Genomic DNA, 18,529 nt, shown 5'->3' with positions numbered 1-18,529 from the left:
TCAATTATGTCAATCATCGTTACGAGCGTATAAAAGCAGAAGTCATTTCTCTTTCATCATCCTCTTTTTACATCCTTAAAACTATAGTACATCCAGTTTTAACATCCACAAACCTAGGCCTATATCTTCAAAACTATACATCCTCTTTTTAAATCCTAAAACTATACATCCTCTTTTTGCATCCTTAAAACAATATATCCAGTTTTAACATCCTCAAACCTAGGCCTATACATTTTCAAACCTATACATCCTCTTTTCTTTTCTTTTTTGCAGGAGCAGTTATTTCTCCCACGATTAAAATTGATTACATATTTAACAGATTTACAGATTTAACATTAATTATTAAGACTGGATGGGCAGGTGAACTCATGAGATAAAAATGAAAAGACAGGATAAAAATATATCTGTGAAATTAAATGGATAGTTCGTCTAAAAATTAAAATTCAGTTATTTACTCATTTGAACAAGCGACGCCTTGATGTTCATTCACAACGACGTTTTAAGTCGCTTTCCAAAACCTTCACCCTCTCTGTTCCTCTGGTGGAATGAGCTGCCAACCTGCACCTGAACTGTAGAGAACATCCTTCATGGATTAAAACACAAGCACTTAACCACCTCACACCCTTAAAGGGTGTCATCATAATAGACTTTATTGTCATCAATAAAGACGTTATCATCATTTCCTCACCCTCATGTTGTTCCAAACCTGAATGAGTTTCTTTCTTCTGTTGAACACAAAAGAAGATATTTTGAAGAATGTTGGTAATCAAACATTTACTGGGCCCCATTGACTTCCATAGATTTTTTTTCTTACTATGGAAGTCAATGGGGTCCATCAACCGTCTGGTTGCCAACATTCTTCAAAATATCTTCTTTTGTGTTCAACCGAAGAAAGAAACTCAAACAGGTTTGGATTAACATGAAGCTGAGTAAATGATGACAGAATTTTCATTTTTGGGTGAACTGTCCCTTTAAACAAAAGCACTCACACACACACACACATACATTTCTCTGCACTTCTCCTCTATACCTTGCTTCCTAATCTTGTCTAATAAAAATGGCATTGTATATTACGAATATTGTTGGCTCTTTGACTAATTGCTTTAGTTCCTCTTTATGTGTCGCTTTGGATAAAAGCATCTGCTATATGTTTAAATGTAAATTGACATCATGTTATTTCATCTCATATGTGGAACACAAATTAAGATATTTTGCTAGTTTGACCATACAATGAAAGTCAGTGGGGTACAATGTTGTTTTAGACCCCATTGGAAATTTCCCACACGGAGACATTTTTCAAAATATCTTCCTTTCTGTTCTGATGAAGAAAAAAATCATACAAGTTTGTAACGACAGGAGATAAATGAGTAAATGACAAAATTCAAATTTTAAGGTGAATGATTGGACTTTAAGGACATGCCTTGACTGTATCTTTGCATTTCGGCTGCAGGTCTAGGGCCTTTGCCAATGGCGCCCATCTACACAGCAACTAAACATGGCGTGGTTGGATTTAGCCGTGCCATGGCGGTATGTATTTTGTCTTCAGTCTGGGTGGTGAATAATAATTTATAAAGCATTTTTGTGAAAAAGGATATTTTCTTTAATTGCATGTGTCAAATAGGCCGTTTCCAAGTTGGTTGACCATGGGGTGAGAATCAACATCCTCTGTCCGTGGTTTGTGAAGACCAGTCTCCTGTCCTTCATGAAATCAGAAGAACATACCGGAAGCTTCTTTCCATTGAAAGGCATTACGGAGATGATGATGGAAAAACACGGCTGTCTGGAGTGAGTTGACACGTGTATCCTTCCTCCGAGGAGAGAGATGCATAACAGACAAAGCAAGACTATGAATTTAACACCAAAATTTAGAAACATTTGTATAGATGACTTATAGATGATAATTGTTGTAATTTGGTTACAGGGTTGATGCTGTTGCCAAGGCCTTCCTTGTTCTTGTGAAAGATGAGAGCAAGAATGGAGAAGTTCTGATGATTGAGCCTGACGGTGCAGCTTTTGTTTCCTTTCCTCAACAGGGCAAAGACTTTCCATCAACTCCAGTCAGTCTGGAGTAGCCAATCAGCTTCTTCCACTGACACTGGCGTACCCATCTTGAGCCCCTGCGTAAATTGATGGATTTTAATTTGGGATTAGAGCTTTTGCCAGAGCCCGTATACTTTTATCTGGCTTGCCAGGCAAGGTTTTTAAAGAAAACCCACCCATTTCAAGTCAAGACCTTCTGCTATGAGTGGCCTCGGATCTCTGATTTATTCTTTGGTGGTGCTTTTTGATTGTTACATCCATGAATTTCAGCAATTCCGTTGGTATACAGTAAATTTGCTTCTATGGCAGAATATACTTAAACTGGCATGAACCGATGATCATGTCTGTAACTCTCTCTCTCATTGCACTTGCACACAGGCACACGCACACACAAACACTTGGTTTAAACATACCTCAATCACAAAATATTCTGAATATGTATTTCTCATTTTAAAATGTAGATATTTCCAATAAATAAGCTACTTCATTTAATATCATGGTGTTAAAGGTTCATTGGACTTTCACCTGAGAAAAAAAAACAAATATTTAATCCTGAACTTGGACGCATTGGATTTTTAGTTTAATAATTAAATTTTCAGTTTAGAAAACCATAAGCAGTTGTAGATTAAAAAAAAAAAAATCTATGGTAAACTTGTCTTTTGTTACATTTTTTGGCCAATAAATGTTTTTGTGTTGATTTATTAAGGAGCCGTAACTCGAACAAGAACGTGACAGCATTGCATACATTTTGAAATTGAGGCAAAAAAAACCCAAACTATTATACAAATATAAAACAGATTCAGATGTTAATCTGAAAATATACATTAATTAGACAACAAATGGCAACACAATACTGCAAAGTGATTGCAATAAATTATATTCAGTCGCTTCCACTGCCACTGTCATCGTCGTCGCCATCATCATCATCCTCTTCTTCTTCTTTACCGTTTTCCTCAGTTGTGTCTAAAAGACCAGCAAAGAAATTCTGTCCCATATCAAAAGCTTTATTACTCAGAGCTTTGAGGCGTCTGTCTTTTTTCTTTCTACGTCGATAATCGGTTACTTTCATCTCGGGTAAGCTGGAGATGTCCCAGAATTTGATGAGCTCATCATGAGCGCAGCTGGCCAGGAAACGTGAGTCTCTACATCGTGCGATCTCCTCTATGGCTTCTCCGACATGCTGTCCGATACTGCCCACCACACGGTTGGGCAAGATACTGATGGCCCTGCCAAAGTATTTTATCATTAGTTTTACTCATTCCATTGGATGTTCACCCGGTCAATATCAGCGTCTAACTGCTACTTACTCTCTTAATTCCTATGGAAGCAGTAAGGGTGTACTTAGTTTGTCATGCGTGGCTTCTCCATTTTGGCCTAGTTTTTGTTAAATAAACAATGACACTGTGTCATAAGTCAAGTGGCGGTGTTCATCTGAGGTTGTATTTACCTAATTTTAAGACCTGCTAAAGACCAGATGATTTTTGATTATGTCCTGATACATAAAACCATAGAATTCAAAAGGGTGTACTTTCTTTTTCACATGACTCTTTAAACGGTCCTTAATGCTGATTGGGCAATAGGCAATTTTATTTACAATAAAGCATGAGTATAAGCGCTGCGCAACCCCCTTAGCAACGTTTATTAATACATCTATTTCGGTGTGGAAACAGTTTTATAAAAGCAATAAGGTAGTCGAGGCATGCTGTATTGTGAATAGTCACACTAACGACATCCTTATATACACAATACAGCATGCCTCGTGTACCTTTTTGCTAACATATATGCACACACAAAGTGAGATAAGACCATGAACAAAGAATGTAACAATGAACATCTGTTCCAAACGTGTCTCACCTGATCACTCCATCAGTAGAAGCAGCACACAGTATGTTGTCTGTAATGGGGACGATACAGTCTAAAGACTCAGCCTGAACTGCGAAACGGTCACTGGTGGCACCAAAACCATTCCAGTTGAAAATGTATACGGTGCCCTCACTGGATCCACAAACAACTTTACGGCCTCTCTGTGGGAAAAAGAAGAGGTTTTTCATGATTAAAACTACACTACCCACTTTATTCTTTATGAAACCATGGTCACATTCATTTTTACCATGAATGTGCGAGGCTTTTGCAGTTATTCAAACTAGTATAGTGGTATTTGTTATATTATTTTAATCATTATAATAAAAACTGGTTTATAGTGCAAATAGCTTTAATGTTCACTGCACTTCCTTATTCTTTAAGTTATTTAGTAATAACAGCAAATGAATTGAAAGCATCACACATTCAGGGGAAACTATTTATTTCAGCAATGGAAATTAAGGTGGATACAATAGTTACGGTCAATTAATTCGATTAGACAAACGGCACGTCAAAAGTGCTGATATTTTGTGTAGTAGTGTTTATGACTGTGTTTGGTCAACTCTGTAGTTCACAACACCGTAAAGCAAAAATAAAGAAAAAAGCCAAACACGGTGTCTAAAATGTTAATTAATTAGCAATAGACGTTGTTTAGACTTACTTTCATAATAGAAACAGAGGTAAGATCTCCATTTTGGAATTCAGAAAGCAGTTCAAATCTTCGTCTTTTTATATTGAATACACCCATAGTGCCATCGCCACTGAAAAAAAAACAACAACAAAAAAGGTTAAACATACAGCCATGCAAACCCATCAGATTTCATCAAATTTAAACATTAGATGGTTATATGTTTGCACACCTAATTCAGAAAGAACATTACATAAAATAATACGCCATGTGTCCTGTTGTTTAATGAAAAAGAGCATAAACACATTTTTTAAGCCCCTAAAGGGACATGGATAGGCTTGCGGTAGTCGGCTACATTACAGTTCTTCAGATTTCACTTGTCACGTGAAGTAAGGAGAGATGACTGACAGGACGATGTTGGAGCACCATTGACAAATATCTTATAAAATCAGTACCGCCGCTCCCTACAGAGTATGCGTGATCACGAACTGGACAAAGTAAAAAAGAGTGGGGATTCAACACAATTTCAATGCCACGCATGATAGTGGCTCCCTGGGGCCAGAAAATTATATACAATATAAAAATTCACTTAACATGAATGCGTGAGTATGAGTTTTAAGGGCTACTTAAGAGTCGCAGTCCATTCATGAAGTGCTGCTGCCAATAGCTGTAATTTACTTGATGGGAAAGGTTTGGTTATTTTTCTTTGTTTGAATTTTTTTTGTGTGCGGAACTATCTATATATACACATTTACTGCTTTGTAAATCTGATTGAAATCTGCAATTTTTTGTTCTCTCACATTCACCTGTGGATGGAGGCACGAACTTCCAGGATCACTGAAGCCTGACGACCTCTGCTGTTTGGTTTTGGGAATGCAGTGTTTGGTACCTTTGCCAACTCAATTGGCAGTCCATTGGACACACCATGCAACAATTATTTTGAATAAGTTTCCTTGATAGGTATAGCAGCATTTTAATTTGAAATTACCAATCAGGTTCATTCTCGTGTTGAGCTATAGCAAGAAAAAAATGATGTTTGTTCTCACACATCAAGCAGGTTCGGCTGAGCTTCTGTTTATTTATGCTGATCAATGTTTAAATGTGAATGAAAGCCTAAATTCAATCTGTTTATCAAATATCGAGTGATCGAGTCTCTTTAGACAATTTGGACTAAACCGCTAGTTTTTCAATCTCTTTATAAACTCTTTGAAGCGTCAAAGTGGTAGTTGTGTAACTCTCAGCTTTCATTAAAAAAAAAAGTTATGTTATTTAAGTACCGAAGCTTTTTGGACATGGCCCGTAACTCTAAGATGATTCGTACAACCGTTTCTACGATCTACTTAGGCCTACGATGCTTTAGGGAAACGCAGCCCTGAGAGTTACTGACAGACTGGGAATAGAGGTGCCGCAGTGTTGTTAAATATATGAAAAATGTGTATTTTGACCAATCAAGCATGAAAACCTATTCTAATAGACCCCAAAAACAAAATCAAAACTTGTAAAAGGGCATAATAGTTCCCCTTTAACATTACCTGGAAGTAAGTAATGTCCTTTTAGCCTGGTCAATGGCGATATCACTAATATAATCCTCATGGTGCTTCAGATCCATAAATGATGTTCCTTTCCTCAGGTCCCAAACCTTAAGCGTTCCCTCATCATCTCCTGTCGCAAATATGTTCTCATCAACCAGCAGCAGGGCATTGACTGGGACCCTTAAAAACGATCAAAAACACTAATTACTTTGCTGTTCAAAGAGCTTTGTGCTAACATTTCAACATCTTTACTAATACAACCAGAATATTTTTTTTTAAGAATGGCTTTATAAAAAATAGATGGGAATATCAGATACGTGTGAGCTTTCGGGATGCGCGTCACTAGTTTCCCAGCCTCCACGTCCATGATGTGAACAGCCTTGTCTTTAGACACACTGAACAATTCTGAAGAACAGAGAGAAGAGAAATATAGAGGAATGACATTTTTGTAAGCCTTTCAGCACTTCCGGCTCCATCGTCTCAAAGTCAAAGCAAAGCCGTCTAAGGAAAGCCTGGCCACTCCCTATTAAGCCCTATTGTACCGAATTTGGGTTGTAGTTCCACCAGAGTTCCACTGAGGGGCGATAGTCCGAGTGCAAAATGAATGGGAGTCTATGGGGTTAGACGGCTAAATTTGTCTCTTTCACCCGATTGCCGTTGAGAAATCTCAGATTTGAATGTAGATTTTGCAAGTTCAACATGGGTTATAGGTCCAAAGTTGAATGAACAAGTACTTATGTCCTTTCGATTTCTTACAGGTTGAGTTGTGGTTGCCCATAACACGCTAGCATTCTGCTAATGGACGCTGATTGGTCAGTGAAGGACTGATTACGTCCAGAGATACCGCTTGATGGCATCGTGGCATCCGAAGTATTTTCGGTGTGGTCTTTTAAAACAACAAAACAAAAACGCTTCTAGCACGTGTATTTACCTGTGTCAGCGGTGTTGTCGATGCCTCGAGAGAAAAGAAAGTGCAGATCGCGAAAGCACCAAAGTGACTGAAGGATTGCCGTAAAGCAGTTCTCTGGTCATACGATGTGTATGATGTCATTGCCATTTTAAAAGACTTTTTAAAGCAAATAAGGGACTCTAAAAAATCTAACACCCAGTAATCTGTAATTTCTTTGCATCTCCTTTCGAAAACAACATTGAAATTACTAGACAAAAAATTATATCCTGAGAAAAGTGGATTTTGAGGGGTATAGCTCCATAGACCTCCATTCATTCTGCACTCGTCCTGTGAGCGCCCTCATATGGAGCCAGAGTGGAACTGCAACCAGTTCAGAAGCCGGAAGTTTACTGCCAGTGAGAATTCTCCCCATATTAGACATTCTCTGGTCAAAGGGTTTTTTGAATGGGTTTTTAGTTAAACGGCTGAAAAAAGGTCTGTGGTGAACAAGCTCTAGATATTTACTCGCTTTACGACAGTAATACCCTCATGATTTTTTTGAAAGCTTTCATGCGACAATGAAAAGGCGGTTTCTAACAAGTGGCTAAATGGGACTACAGAGGTTGTGTGGGATATTAACATCAGCCAAACAGATAAAATCATCTACTCACTAGTCAGCTTTCACAGCCTCTCAGGCCCCATCCACACTACTACGTTCTAGTTTAGAAACGGAGACCTTTTGCTACGTTTGCACCTCCCTTCCAGACTAAAACGGCAACAACAAAGACCTAAAGCGGAGAAGTTTAGAAACGCTGCCGACCCCGTTTTGAATCTCCGGAGGACGTTGTAGTGAAGACGGGTCAAAACGGAGGACTTTAGGAACGATGACGCAGAGGTATCCTTTTTATGTCCGGACAGATCAGTTCTAATACGCAGCTAAAACGCTGGTGTGGACGGAGATCGTAATCGTTTGAATTCTCCGTTTCTTAACTAAGGGTGTACTCACACTAGGCACGGTTGCCATGAACCGGGCCCGAGTACGATTGTCCCCCCTCCCCACTCCCCCTCTGGCCTGCACTCACATAGGGTTTCAGCATTCGTGCCGGAGCACGCTTACGTCATTATGGTGCGACGGTTTCGGGATAAACAAGAAGAGCGGCGCTCTCTGAACACAATGGAGTCCATCGCTCTGTTTTCTTTGTGGATAATTTTGTGTCGTTTGGTCCACGGTGGTCCACAGCCCTCTCACAGCCTGTTGTTAAACAGATGTGTCGCCTTAGTGGCGCGAACATTTTCACGTAATCGTGCTGCTCGTATGAGGAGGTTTGCAAGGTACCAGCTGAAGTGCAGCAAGGACTTTGCAGCTTTGATTACGGACTACAGTTCCCGTACATCACGCGTCCTGTTCCGTGCTCCAGCACGGTTAGCGCTCACACTGCATGCGAACCGCGCCCGAGTCCAACTGAACCGTGCTCTGGCCCACCTCTTCCAAGCGGGCCAGGGCCGGCTAATCGAGCCGCCCCCGGGCACGGTTCGGAGCACTCACACTAGTCAAACGAACCGCGCTTTGGTGGTCAAACGCACTCGGGCACGGTTCAAACTGGCTAGTGTGAGTACACCCTAAAACGCAGTAGTGTGGATGGGGCCTTAGGCCTGGTTTCACAGACAGGGCTTAGATTAAGCCAGGATTAGGCCCTAGTTCTTTTTTAAACATGCCTTAGAAAAAAAACATTACTGGTGTGCATTTTAAGACAAAACAATGGTCTGACATATTTTAAAAGATATCAGTGCAAGTTGTTTTCAGTTAAACCAGCTCAAACATAAATTCTAGTCTGGGACTAGCTTAACCCTTGTCTGTGAAACCGGCCATTAGTGTTTATAATCACGGTCTTGCAAACCATTTTAACTCAAACTTTCTGGATTTTTATTTTTATTTATTTAAAGAATCTAGAGTTGTTGGAATCTTAATTGTGGCGAGTTTGAAGTAGTGTTGTGTAGCCTTCGCGTAGCTTTTTACATCTGCTAATTGAATTTAGGCTTCAAACTTCATAAAAGTTGTTCATTTGTGTAGATCATAACAAAAAGTGTAAGAAAAACCTTTTGTTGGTTACAGAGCTTATTTCCTGCAACAATCTAAAAGCAAATGGAAGAATCCTATTGGTTTTTATTGAGGGATCAGGGTGATGCTGACTTCCAGGTTGGCCAAACACTAATGAATGTAAAAGTAGACGCTTACTCTGTCCATCACTGGAGAAGAGCACTTTCCTGCAGGACTTGAGATGATGTCCTGATGACCACAGTTCTTTGTTTGCTCCTTCAGTGCAGGAGTATGAATATCTGCAAACCAAAGAGAGATGAATTTACACTGAACTGCACTAGTACACTCCTGTCGACTATCAATAAATAAAGAGATACAGAATTGGAATCCTTTTTGTCATTTATTATGGTAACAGGTGGTATGCAACATGCAATTTTTACATAGTTAACATATTTTACGTCATGGTTTGCAGTTTCATAACAATGCTGGGGCACATATTAGTCAAGGCACAGCATACAGACACAATCTTGTCAAGGAATATCATGTCCTCGCCTTGACATGGGAGCACCATGCTCACTGGTACAGTTTCATTTAGTATGATGTACTTTGTGCGTACGCATCCACTAAGCCTCTTCACGTGGACTCTGAGATGAGCTATCTGGCGTGTCTCCTCCACATCTTTTGCATTCAGCCTGCTGTGTCCACTTTCTCTCACTTCTGCATACATTAGTCCACCGACCCTGTCCCTGATGTCAAATCCATGATCTGCTAACACCAAGTCCCCAGGCAACAGTTTGTTAAGAAGGCTGCTATTCTCAGTCACGTGCTCGTCACTGACAGGACCTCTCCAGCCTTGGGAAACGAAAGAGATGGCTCCCCGTGGTGTAATGCCAATGAGATACTTCAGGGTGTGCTTGTTTGTGTCGTGGGAAAAGGTCTCCGCACTAGCTTTGAGATTTGACGCTCTTCCAATGCTAATTTCAAAGCAGTCCACAATAACTGCTACACGACTGCCGAAAGCCTCTACGAACTGACGTGGCATGGTGGCTTGCAAGCAATGTCTCTCTGGCCAGTGCACCAAGGGTTTGAGATGTGTAAACAATGTACCTATGGTATTTCTGAATGTGGTGGACACAGTCTTTCGATCTACGGAGAAGAGGTACGCAATGTGCTGGATAGGCAGATTCAGCCTCAGGCGCATCAGAGTTAAGAAGAGCATCTGAAACGGTGAAAGTTTTCGACTGGTCTGTGGCAGGCTGGGAAGAAGTTGTGTCAGCACACCCATCAGAACAGCAAAAGATGAAAGTCCAGTGTAGTACGTGACCTTCACGTCGTCGTCTTTCAAAAAATCCTCCTCCATCTTCTTTTGAGAGAGCTCTTCCTTCAGTTTCCTGTTCTCCTCCAACAAGCGGTTAATTTCGGCACGCCTGCAGCTACAAAAACTACATTCCTGCAGTTCTACAGTGATGTCTTTTGGGCCAGCTTCAGCCATCTGTGAATCTTCATCTGGTGGTTCAGCCTTAACAATCTCTGATCTCTGGCCAGCTAGATCCAGTGTTGCAGGTTCAGCATTGTTCCTTTTTAGAGCTTGCTGTCTCTTTAACCTCCGGTTAAACTTCCCAGAGTCGGTTGGTTTCACTTCTGTGTGCCCGAGATGTAATGATGGCACCCAGTCTGGATCACACTCTAGCATTTCATAGGCTGGTTTGCCTTAAAAAAACACAAATATTTATTTAATTAGTTAGCTACTGGTGCAAAGTTAGCTGTTTAGCAAAAACTCAACAACAGCTGCATCCCAATTAATGTTGCATTATCCCAATGATGTGCAGTCTGTACATTATCTGTTCACATCCAAAAAGAATGTTTCATGAATGCTCGGTTCGACACTCGCGGACTTCGAAGCATGCAGCCTCTGAATTGGGACACAGCTTATGTCTGCATTGCTAGCTTTAACAACAAAACAGTTGGATGTGTTTTGCTTATAACTTACCTTTATGGAAATGCCGCGAGCAAACCCGCATGTGTCGGGGAATATTGCTGAAAGTGATGTCTTTTCGTCTTACTGCTGCTACCCATGCCATACGACGCCGCTTTGTTAACTCGGAAATCTGAGTTCCAGTGTGCTGTTTCCAAGCCGGAAAGTTGAAAAATCGCAAGCCATTTGCGATAGATTTTCCACGCCGGTAGCACTTAACCACGCAGCAAGTGTTCACCATTTCAACGTGGAGAATACAAACGTTTACGTTTGTTACCTCCAAATATACCTCAGATTCCGTGACCTAAACTCCCGACATGCATTGCGCAGCTGACGTCACGTCCCATGAAAACGTGCTGAATTCGGAACCGCGGGTACTGGTATACTACTCTTACCATATGTTTCATGGCAGAAAGAGTAGTAGTACGCGGTTCCGAATTCAGGTTTTGCCTGTAGTGTCTTGAACTACAATATTATCTATCAAATTTATTTTTAAAGGGTTTAATTTGGAATTAACGTTACTAAAACTGTTTTACAACATTAGTGTGGCCCCAAACATAAGACAGACAGTTAGTAAAGTCGATCTCAACCGAAAATGAGGACTATAGATTCCTGAGAAATAAACAACCGTACAGGTATATATCTCCATCAATGTCTCCAGCTGCAAGGATGTCTTGGTTGGGATGAAATGCGATTGTGTTGCCAATCGCCTCTAGTTTGATATCTTCTGGTGTCTCGCGGATCTTTGGTACTTTGGGCTCTTCTTCAGTCTCCTCTTCAGTCTCCTCCTGTAAACACACCGAAACAAACACTGCATTCAGCTCACTGTGGACAGCGCCGACAGCCTTTAGCGCAATTTATTACAGTTTAAAGATGCTTTTTACGACTCAAAGGCATTTCGGTTGATTTTAAATGTATATTTAAATATATTCCGACAAATTACGGCACTGAAACGCTCGATATAGTACAAAAACAAAAAAACACACTTGTTCAAATGAATCCTCGTGCTCTATGGAAGTCGCCATCTTTATTGTTTGCTACATATGTCACTTCCGCCACCTGTTGCACTGGAGTGGCCATAAACTGAACGAGGACTTTTACATATTCCCGCCTCATTTGCTGACACGTATGTATGTAAAAAAAAATATATATTGCACACTGTACAGCTTCTGTGTTTTGTATGTTTTGCATCAAAACCTCTACTTTATTCTATTTTCACTTCTATATTCTATTTTATTTACATAATATATTGTATTTTGTTTTATTCACATTATATATATATATATATATATATATACATACACACTAGTTATATTTTATTATTCTGTTTTATAATGTTTGTGTGGATGTCCTTAATTCGTTTTTTTTTTTGCACTGTTGGACGAGGGAAAACATTTTAATACATTACATCACATGTATGTAATATGTATGTGACAAATAAAGGATTGTGGACCTTAAAATGCAGCCATAAATGATAGTAAATAAAATATAGATTTTTAATAGTTATAGTTTAATAGTTGAGCTCATGTAATGACATATTTTAGCCACTAGATGTCAGTAAAAACACATTAAAGCTTTTGAAATCAGAAGTGCTGCACCTGATTGAGACATAAATCGGTGTTTCTTCAGCCGTGGGGACGTTTGACACTTTGGAATTGGGAAAAAACACTTTTGGCTTTTTTACATGTTTCTTCTCATTTTAAATAAATGATCGATGAATTATGTTTAACAGCATGGGATGAATATAAATATGTAGTAAATGTAATTTTCACGAAAATCTGGAATAAATCATGTATCCTAATTAAATAACATTTAATTTTTTTGCTTAACTTGACAAAATTACAGCTTGACTTGAAACACACACAAAGGTGAATTTACCTTGATTAAAACGTGGCATCAACTGTCATACCACCTGTCTAACCTCAACCTTTTCCAATACACCATTGAACTCCTAATGATTTATTGAAAATGATTAAACATCTTCATTATGCTTGTTCTTGTATTGAGCATATGGGTCATCAGACACGTCTAAGCATCCTTATGCTTTCTGTACACCTAAAGACTTTGAAAAGATTTAGAAAAGACTTTATAAGATTATCAGCTCACATCTAAAGACTTGGGTTCACAGTTTTAAAGACTTGCGATAATATCAAACATGTTTGATATGAAAGACTAGAGAAAGACTGGCATAAATCGGGTCGCCGACTGCAGATTATCAGCTCACATTTAACGATCGAGACGACGGGAGCGCGCCGAGACTCCAGTAAGATTCCTAAAGACTGCCGGTCTTTAGTCTGGGACTGTGAAAATCCTTTGGTGTACGCCCGGCATTAGTGTCCTTTTTCTTACACCTCTAGAAAGCACCTCATTAAATGGTCTTCTTAAAGATAAAACCAGATGTAGCCAGAGGCATCTGCTAGGTTTTAAAAAAGAAATGTTTGTCTCAATCCTCAATTTGTTGAGAAACATTTTACAACTCCTCAGAGTAAGTCCCTAAAGATTCCTGACTGAATGCACCCCGTAGTGCCGAGAAGCACGGCCCCCGCTAGGTGTCTTGCCTGTGGCACATTCTACCCTTTTGCGTTTGAATGTCAAGACTCTCCATGCAGAAAATTGATTCCCAATGATGCTATTGAGCAGGCAGGTCAGTCAAGAGAGAAGAAAATAATCTCATGCCCCCCAAAACAATGAGATGAAACCAAAATGCTGGAGATAAAGGATTGTCATGAAATTACGAAAATTGAGGAAATCGATCACAGAGCATGAAGCAGATATGGACACTCAATAGGTTTAAACCTAAATAAGGGCATGTTTGAGATCTCAGGTTCTCCTGTCTCAGCTGCGGGAAATTATCAGTAGGTCACTCTCAGAAAATCATATCATTTCTGTGTCCTCACATGAATTAACAGTTTACAGTGAATTTACTTTATTTGAGAAATGTCCTTTATTGGAATGTCCTTTTGCTAAAAAAAAAAAAAAAAAAAAAATTATATATATTTTCTCTAAAATATGAATAACGCATGTTATATATATATATATATATATATATATATATATATATATATATAAATAAACATGCGTTATTCATATTTTAGAGAAAATGCGGCATTCGTCTTTTCCTCGTGTTCTGTTCAACTCTGTTAACATGGCTTGATCCAAAAGAACTGCAATAAATGTTTCTCTAAAAGGTTTTTTTAATCATTGTTTCATTACATTTACACTTACATTGGCTTCATAAAGCTTAATTGTTCAACTCTGTTATGGGATAAACACCATTTTTTAATCTCCAGCACACAGCCTGTGAATAATACAGTGTGGTGCAATGATAATTGCTGTGAGGCCATTAATGGACGTTAAATTTATAATTAAATTATAAAATGACAGTAACGGTTGAAATAAACCAGCGCTTTGTCGCAGGATAGGGATAAAGAAGTGCATGATCACAGGAACTTGCAGTACAGCTTCAAAATAATGCTGTGAGGCCATTATTGGACGTTCTTAAACCCTAGAACATTTTAACAGGGTTGTCACAAAACACATTTAAAAGAGAAATGGCATGAGTTATTTCTATTTCAATAAATAATGATGTGTGATTTATTACAGGGGCACAATAAACCAGTTACCTTTTCATTTTTCAAATTTATATACACTACATGAATTTTTCAAACTTTCAAACTTGCAGTAACAGGGTTAAAATAAAGTAGTGCTCTAGAGTCAGGGCTTAGGGTTACTAACAACAAATAAATGCATCAAGCTTGATAGTTACCAGAACTATAGTCACCAGAACAACCAGTGGACAGTGTGGTGCAAGGATATTTAATAGTTGAGGCCATTGTTAAACATTTTTGCACTGATCTTCAACCCTGAAACATTTTGTATGTAACGGGGTTGACACAAAGCACGCGCTTTTTCAAATAAAAATTGCACAAGTTATTAATATTTATTTCAATTGTATGTAAGATTTATCACCAGGCACAATAAACTCAGTAATCTGTTCAAATGTATGTATGAATTTCAGAATTACAGTAACAGGGTTGAAAAAGTAGTGCTTCAGGGTCAGGGCTCAGGAGTAGGCTACTAACAACACATAAATTCATTAAGCTTGATAGTTCAGCTCTGTTATGAGATAAACACCATTTTTAATCACCGGAACAACCTGAATAACACTGTGTGGTGCAATGAGACTTTTTGCACTGATCTTCAAACCTTGAACATTTTGTAACAGGGTTGACACAAAACATGATTCAAAGAAAAATTGCATGAGTGATTATGATTTATTACCAGGCACAATAAACTCAGTCATCTACTTAAATGTATACTTATAAATTCCCAAATTACATTCACAGGGTTGAAATAAAGTAGTGCTTTATCACAGGATAGTGATAAAGTAGCGCATGATCAGGAGCGCTTCAAAATACGTCGCATTTTGCATTCTAAGCCTACACGACATGCGCAACCATGCATCCTACAAAGTGAGTACATTAAACCTAAGACTGGTTTATATGTGACACACATCACTCTTGACTTGACTCTAAACACTCGTCAGTGCTGTCAGGGGTGTGCTTTACTCCCAGCCGCCTAAAAGAACCAGCACACTTCCTCTGGTCTGGGACTAACCTGGGCCATGTGTTCAGCAGTAATTCTTCCCCTCCAGAACGGGTAAATACCCTCAGCAGAGCCCATATCAAATTCCACGGAAACAAAGACAGCAAGCGCTGTGAGGGACGACCATAATGAGCCATCTGTTCATCCACGGCAGTGCAAACCAAATGTCATCAAACTGCGCTCCTTCTCTCACATCGCCCTCAGAACGAGTAAACCGCACTGAGAGCATCACTAATGCTCGGCCTCACAGTTTATACACTGGAGTTTCGCAGTGACAGACGATGTCAAGTTCAATACTGCAGGGTGGCTGAGCACCTTAAATGTATCTGAGAGAAAATCTATGGGAATTCTGTTTAGTGAATGGAGTTAAATGTTTTGGTGCTGAAAAAAAGTGTACTCCAAGTATGTAATTAATATGCAAATGCGTAGAATTTGTACAAATGTATTAGAATGATGGGCGTTAGGATTCTGTACACATTTTATACATGGATTGTTACTGTGTCATTCATATGAAAGAACAGATATGAAGAGAATATTAAGAATACATGCTGTTGTGGTGATAGAGGGACTTAACATCTCCAGTTAAATTTAAATCCCCCTGTGGTGAAAATCAGGGTTTTCAAGTATCAAGTATTTGTCTATCTGGTGTTTTTAATATGCTTTAAGACAAACCATGTGCAAGTTCATAAGTCAACACCATTGCTGAGTATTTTCTCCTTAAACTCTAGTCAGTGCATCAAAGACAGTCTTAAAAACTCGGTTTGAAATCGCTGGTGTTTCTGACGTCACAAACTACATTGTAACCAATAAACGGGTTACAATGTGCGATCATCAACCAGTGGATCTCTGAGCTGGTGTGAGTGAGTGGAGGCGGGGATCATTTGCATATTCATAGAACCTTGTATACTAAATAAGGCAAAGTTGTAAAGTTACGTTAAAGCTATGTTAAGGCATTAAGACATTTTTTCAAGGAAAGAAAAAAGGATAAATGTTATTTTGGTGATCAAAGATAAGTTTTAAGGAATAAAATTGACTACAGGGGAAAATGCCCTAATAATTAAATTATATATATATATATAAAATCTCACTCACACACACACAATGCTGCAGACATGACACTAAAATACATCTTCAATTAAATATTTAATGTCAGCAACCCTTTCTGCATGATACATTTATAGCTATACAAATACTTATGGATGCGATGACATAAAACAGACTTGAGACACGAAAGCATTTAAAAAGACATTTGAAATACAAGTTCTTGGCAAATGAATCTTGAGAAGGTTTGAAGCAGCAGCTCCTCACCAAAATCAGTGTGTTTGTCCTTCAGTAGAATATATAATAGGCACCTTGCTTGAACCATGCAAAGTAGTGAATACATATGAATACATTCTGGGAAAAAAAGAGCATTTTGGTTTTCAAAAAGTACATTTATAAACCGTTTACAGTAACCGGTCGAAATAAAATATTGTAGAGGGTACTGAGTGTGAAAGTGCAAAAGACAGGCACATAAAATATATAAAAAGGGTTGATGAGTACTTGGGTTTCGAGACTATGTATTTTGGATGCCATATGCTCAGTGAAGTGGTGATTGTAGAAGAACTGAAGAAAAGTCTCAAAAGCGGTTATTCTTCAGAGGGGGGGCTCGTGTCCAGCGGTGTCTCCTGGGTAACACCGTCCATCTCTGCAGGTTCAGAGCTCTCAGTCGATGGACTCTTCTCTTCCTCGGCCTGGCTTCTATCCTCTTCTGTGTTATTACTCTCATCAAACCCTGACCCTTCGGCCTGCGGGCCGTCTCCGTCGTAGATGATGTCCTCTGGGTTAGGTGCAGGCGGACAGAAATCTTCATCAGGGAGGAGATGATGAAACACCGATTCAGCCTGGAAATAAACAGAAACAATCATAATTGTGTCTTAATCAACTAAAAACATCCTATAAATTAGCCTAGAGGCAATATCTGATCCATAGAACGTAGTGTCTGCCTCCCTCTGCTGGACTCACCAGTTTAATGGAGTAGTCGCTACCCAGGCTGCCGTCGGGACCGGTGCAGACGTGAACGTTGCTCGGCAGGCTGTAGCTGTCGCTGTCCTGGGCCGATGTGTCCCTCATGTTGAAGTACATGACCCACAGCACTGCAGGCTTGCTTCTCTCCTCCAAACCTGCATGGGAGGTTTAAGCAGTCATTTCTTTACCGTCTTTTAATGTCTTAATGCATTTGAGATGTCTTGCCTTGATAATTCCTACAAATATTAAGTTTGGGTCAGTCTATATTAGGGGATCAGGGGTGCCCAAACTCAGTCCTGGAGGGACACTGTCCTGCTTAGTTTGTAGTATCTCTAGTAAAACCTTGTTTAGGTGTTTAATTGGGGTTGGAGCTGAACATTGCAGTAGGTGGTCCTTCAGGAGCAGGACTTGACACTCCTGACCTAGAAGGAACCTATGCACTTTTACCATATTTTCTGCACTGATTTTGAGAATATGTATCGGGAATATATGAGGTAAAAAAAAAAATTAGTTTGGGAGCCGAGAGTACTATGCTCAATATTCAAACTAGCTAAATTTATTTTAATGTTTAATAAATGAACATGAAATGTATTAATGTTGGGTTGTTAGGATTATGTGGGCACAGATTCTAGCGTCTTTGTGTCATTTATATGAAAGAAATCAAATGCTGTTGTGGTGATGGCAATCAACGGCAATTCATTTATAAGAAATATCATTAATATAAATTTTGATGTTAAATATTATAAAATAAAATAAATAATAAAAAACTATAATTATGACTAACCTAGCCACCAATATTATATTTATAAATGGTATTATTATTGCTACTCAGTCTCTTATTTATTCATTATTAATTTTGGGAACATTTATGCATGCATGTTATCATTTATACACTATCCTTTTTGTTTTGGAGTCGTTTCTGTAGTTTATTTGAAACAAAACTCGTCACACAATA

General features: G+C 39.0%; 4 protein-coding genes across 7 annotated transcripts in view; 1 reads left to right on the top strand and 3 right to left on the bottom strand.

Annotated features, from left to right (window-relative positions):
* The window catches only part of LOC143702574 (15-hydroxyprostaglandin dehydrogenase [NAD(+)]), a 6,447-nt gene extending 3,910 nt beyond the window's left edge, over window positions 1-2,537 (top strand). The window contains exons 6-8 of one of the 2 annotated variants that reach the window (XM_077196555.1): window positions 1,451-1,527; window positions 1,622-1,785; window positions 1,922-2,537. In XM_077196555.1, coding sequence (XP_077052670.1) covers window positions 1,451-1,527; window positions 1,622-1,785; window positions 1,922-2,072 — 392 coding nt within the window. In that variant the 3' untranslated portion in view covers window positions 2,073-2,537. The remainder of the gene's footprint in view (window positions 1-1,450; window positions 1,528-1,621; window positions 1,786-1,921) is intronic. The other variant, XM_077196564.1, reaches the window with a different exon arrangement.
* Window positions 2,538-2,725: 188 nt separating this feature from the next.
* wdr55 (WD repeat domain 55) lies at window positions 2,726-15,733 on the bottom strand. 3 transcript variants are annotated; one of them, XM_077196526.1, is made up of 8 exons: window positions 15,580-15,733; window positions 11,596-11,750; window positions 9,186-9,286; window positions 6,378-6,465; window positions 6,061-6,240; window positions 4,562-4,661; window positions 3,895-4,064; window positions 2,726-3,266 (listed from the first exon to the last, which is right to left on the bottom strand). In XM_077196526.1, the coding sequence occupies exons 1-8, from the start codon at window positions 15,643-15,645 to the stop codon at window positions 2,921-2,923; spliced, it is 1,206 nt and encodes a 401-aa protein (XP_077052641.1). In that variant the 5' UTR covers window positions 15,646-15,733; the 3' UTR covers window positions 2,726-2,920. The 3 variants fall into 3 exon arrangements, with proteins under 3 accessions (XP_077052641.1, XP_077052656.1, XP_077052649.1); XM_077196541.1 differs by lacking the exon at window positions 15,580-15,733 and adding an exon at window positions 11,951-12,032 and having other exon boundaries at window positions 11,596-11,740; XM_077196534.1 differs by lacking the exon at window positions 15,580-15,733 and adding an exon at window positions 11,949-12,025.
* LOC143702549 (uncharacterized) lies at window positions 9,378-11,345 on the bottom strand. The gene is made up of 2 exons (XM_077196514.1): window positions 10,978-11,345; window positions 9,378-10,697 (listed from the first exon to the last, which is right to left on the bottom strand). Exons 1-2 carry the CDS (start codon window positions 11,201-11,203, stop codon window positions 9,442-9,444), a joined length of 1,482 nt encoding a protein of 493 aa, XP_077052629.1. The 5' UTR covers window positions 11,204-11,345; the 3' UTR covers window positions 9,378-9,441.
* Window positions 15,734-16,691: 958 nt separating the features above from the next.
* Window positions 16,692-18,529, bottom strand: part of chm (CHM Rab escort protein) — a 70,943-nt gene continuing 69,105 nt past the window's right edge. The window contains exons 14-15 of the mRNA XM_077196396.1: window positions 17,572-17,729; window positions 16,692-17,450 (exon numbers count right to left, since the gene is read on the bottom strand). Coding sequence (XP_077052511.1) covers window positions 17,196-17,450; window positions 17,572-17,729 — 413 coding nt within the window. The 3' untranslated portion in view covers window positions 16,692-17,195. The remainder of the gene's footprint in view (window positions 17,451-17,571; window positions 17,730-18,529) is intronic.

Source organism: Siphateles boraxobius, unplaced genomic scaffold (assembly GCF_051911475.1).
Source record: "Siphateles boraxobius isolate OS27281-9 unplaced genomic scaffold, OSU_SipBor_1 11, whole genome shotgun sequence".
Classification (NCBI taxonomy): domain Eukaryota; kingdom Metazoa; phylum Chordata; class Actinopteri; order Cypriniformes; family Leuciscidae; genus Siphateles; species Siphateles boraxobius.
The sequence above is the reverse complement of the archived record's forward strand: the minus strand, read 5'-3'. Positions and strand labels throughout refer to the sequence as shown.

Excerpts from the sequence above, each read along its gene's own strand:
- wdr55 (XM_077196526.1), bottom strand. The coding sequence starts at position 15,645 with ATGGGCTCTGCTGAGGGTATTTACCCGTTCTGGAGGGGAAGAATTACT. Across the intron at positions 6,241-6,377 it reads CGCATCCCGAAAGCTCACAC|GGTCCCAGTCAATGCCCTGC; the intron begins GTATCTGATATT and ends ATCGTTTTTAAG. Across the intron at positions 4,065-4,561 it reads CCTCTGTTTCTATTATGAAA|AGAGGCCGTAAAGTTGTTTG; the intron begins GTAAGTCTAAAC and ends TTTTTCCCACAG.
- LOC143702549 (XM_077196514.1), bottom strand. The coding sequence starts at position 11,203 with ATGGTGAACACTTGCTGCGTGGTTAAGTGCTACCGGCGTGGAAAATCT. Across the intron at positions 10,698-10,977 it reads CTCGCGGCATTTCCATAAAG|GCAAACCAGCCTATGAAATG; the intron begins GTAAGTTATAAG and ends TGTTTTTTTAAG.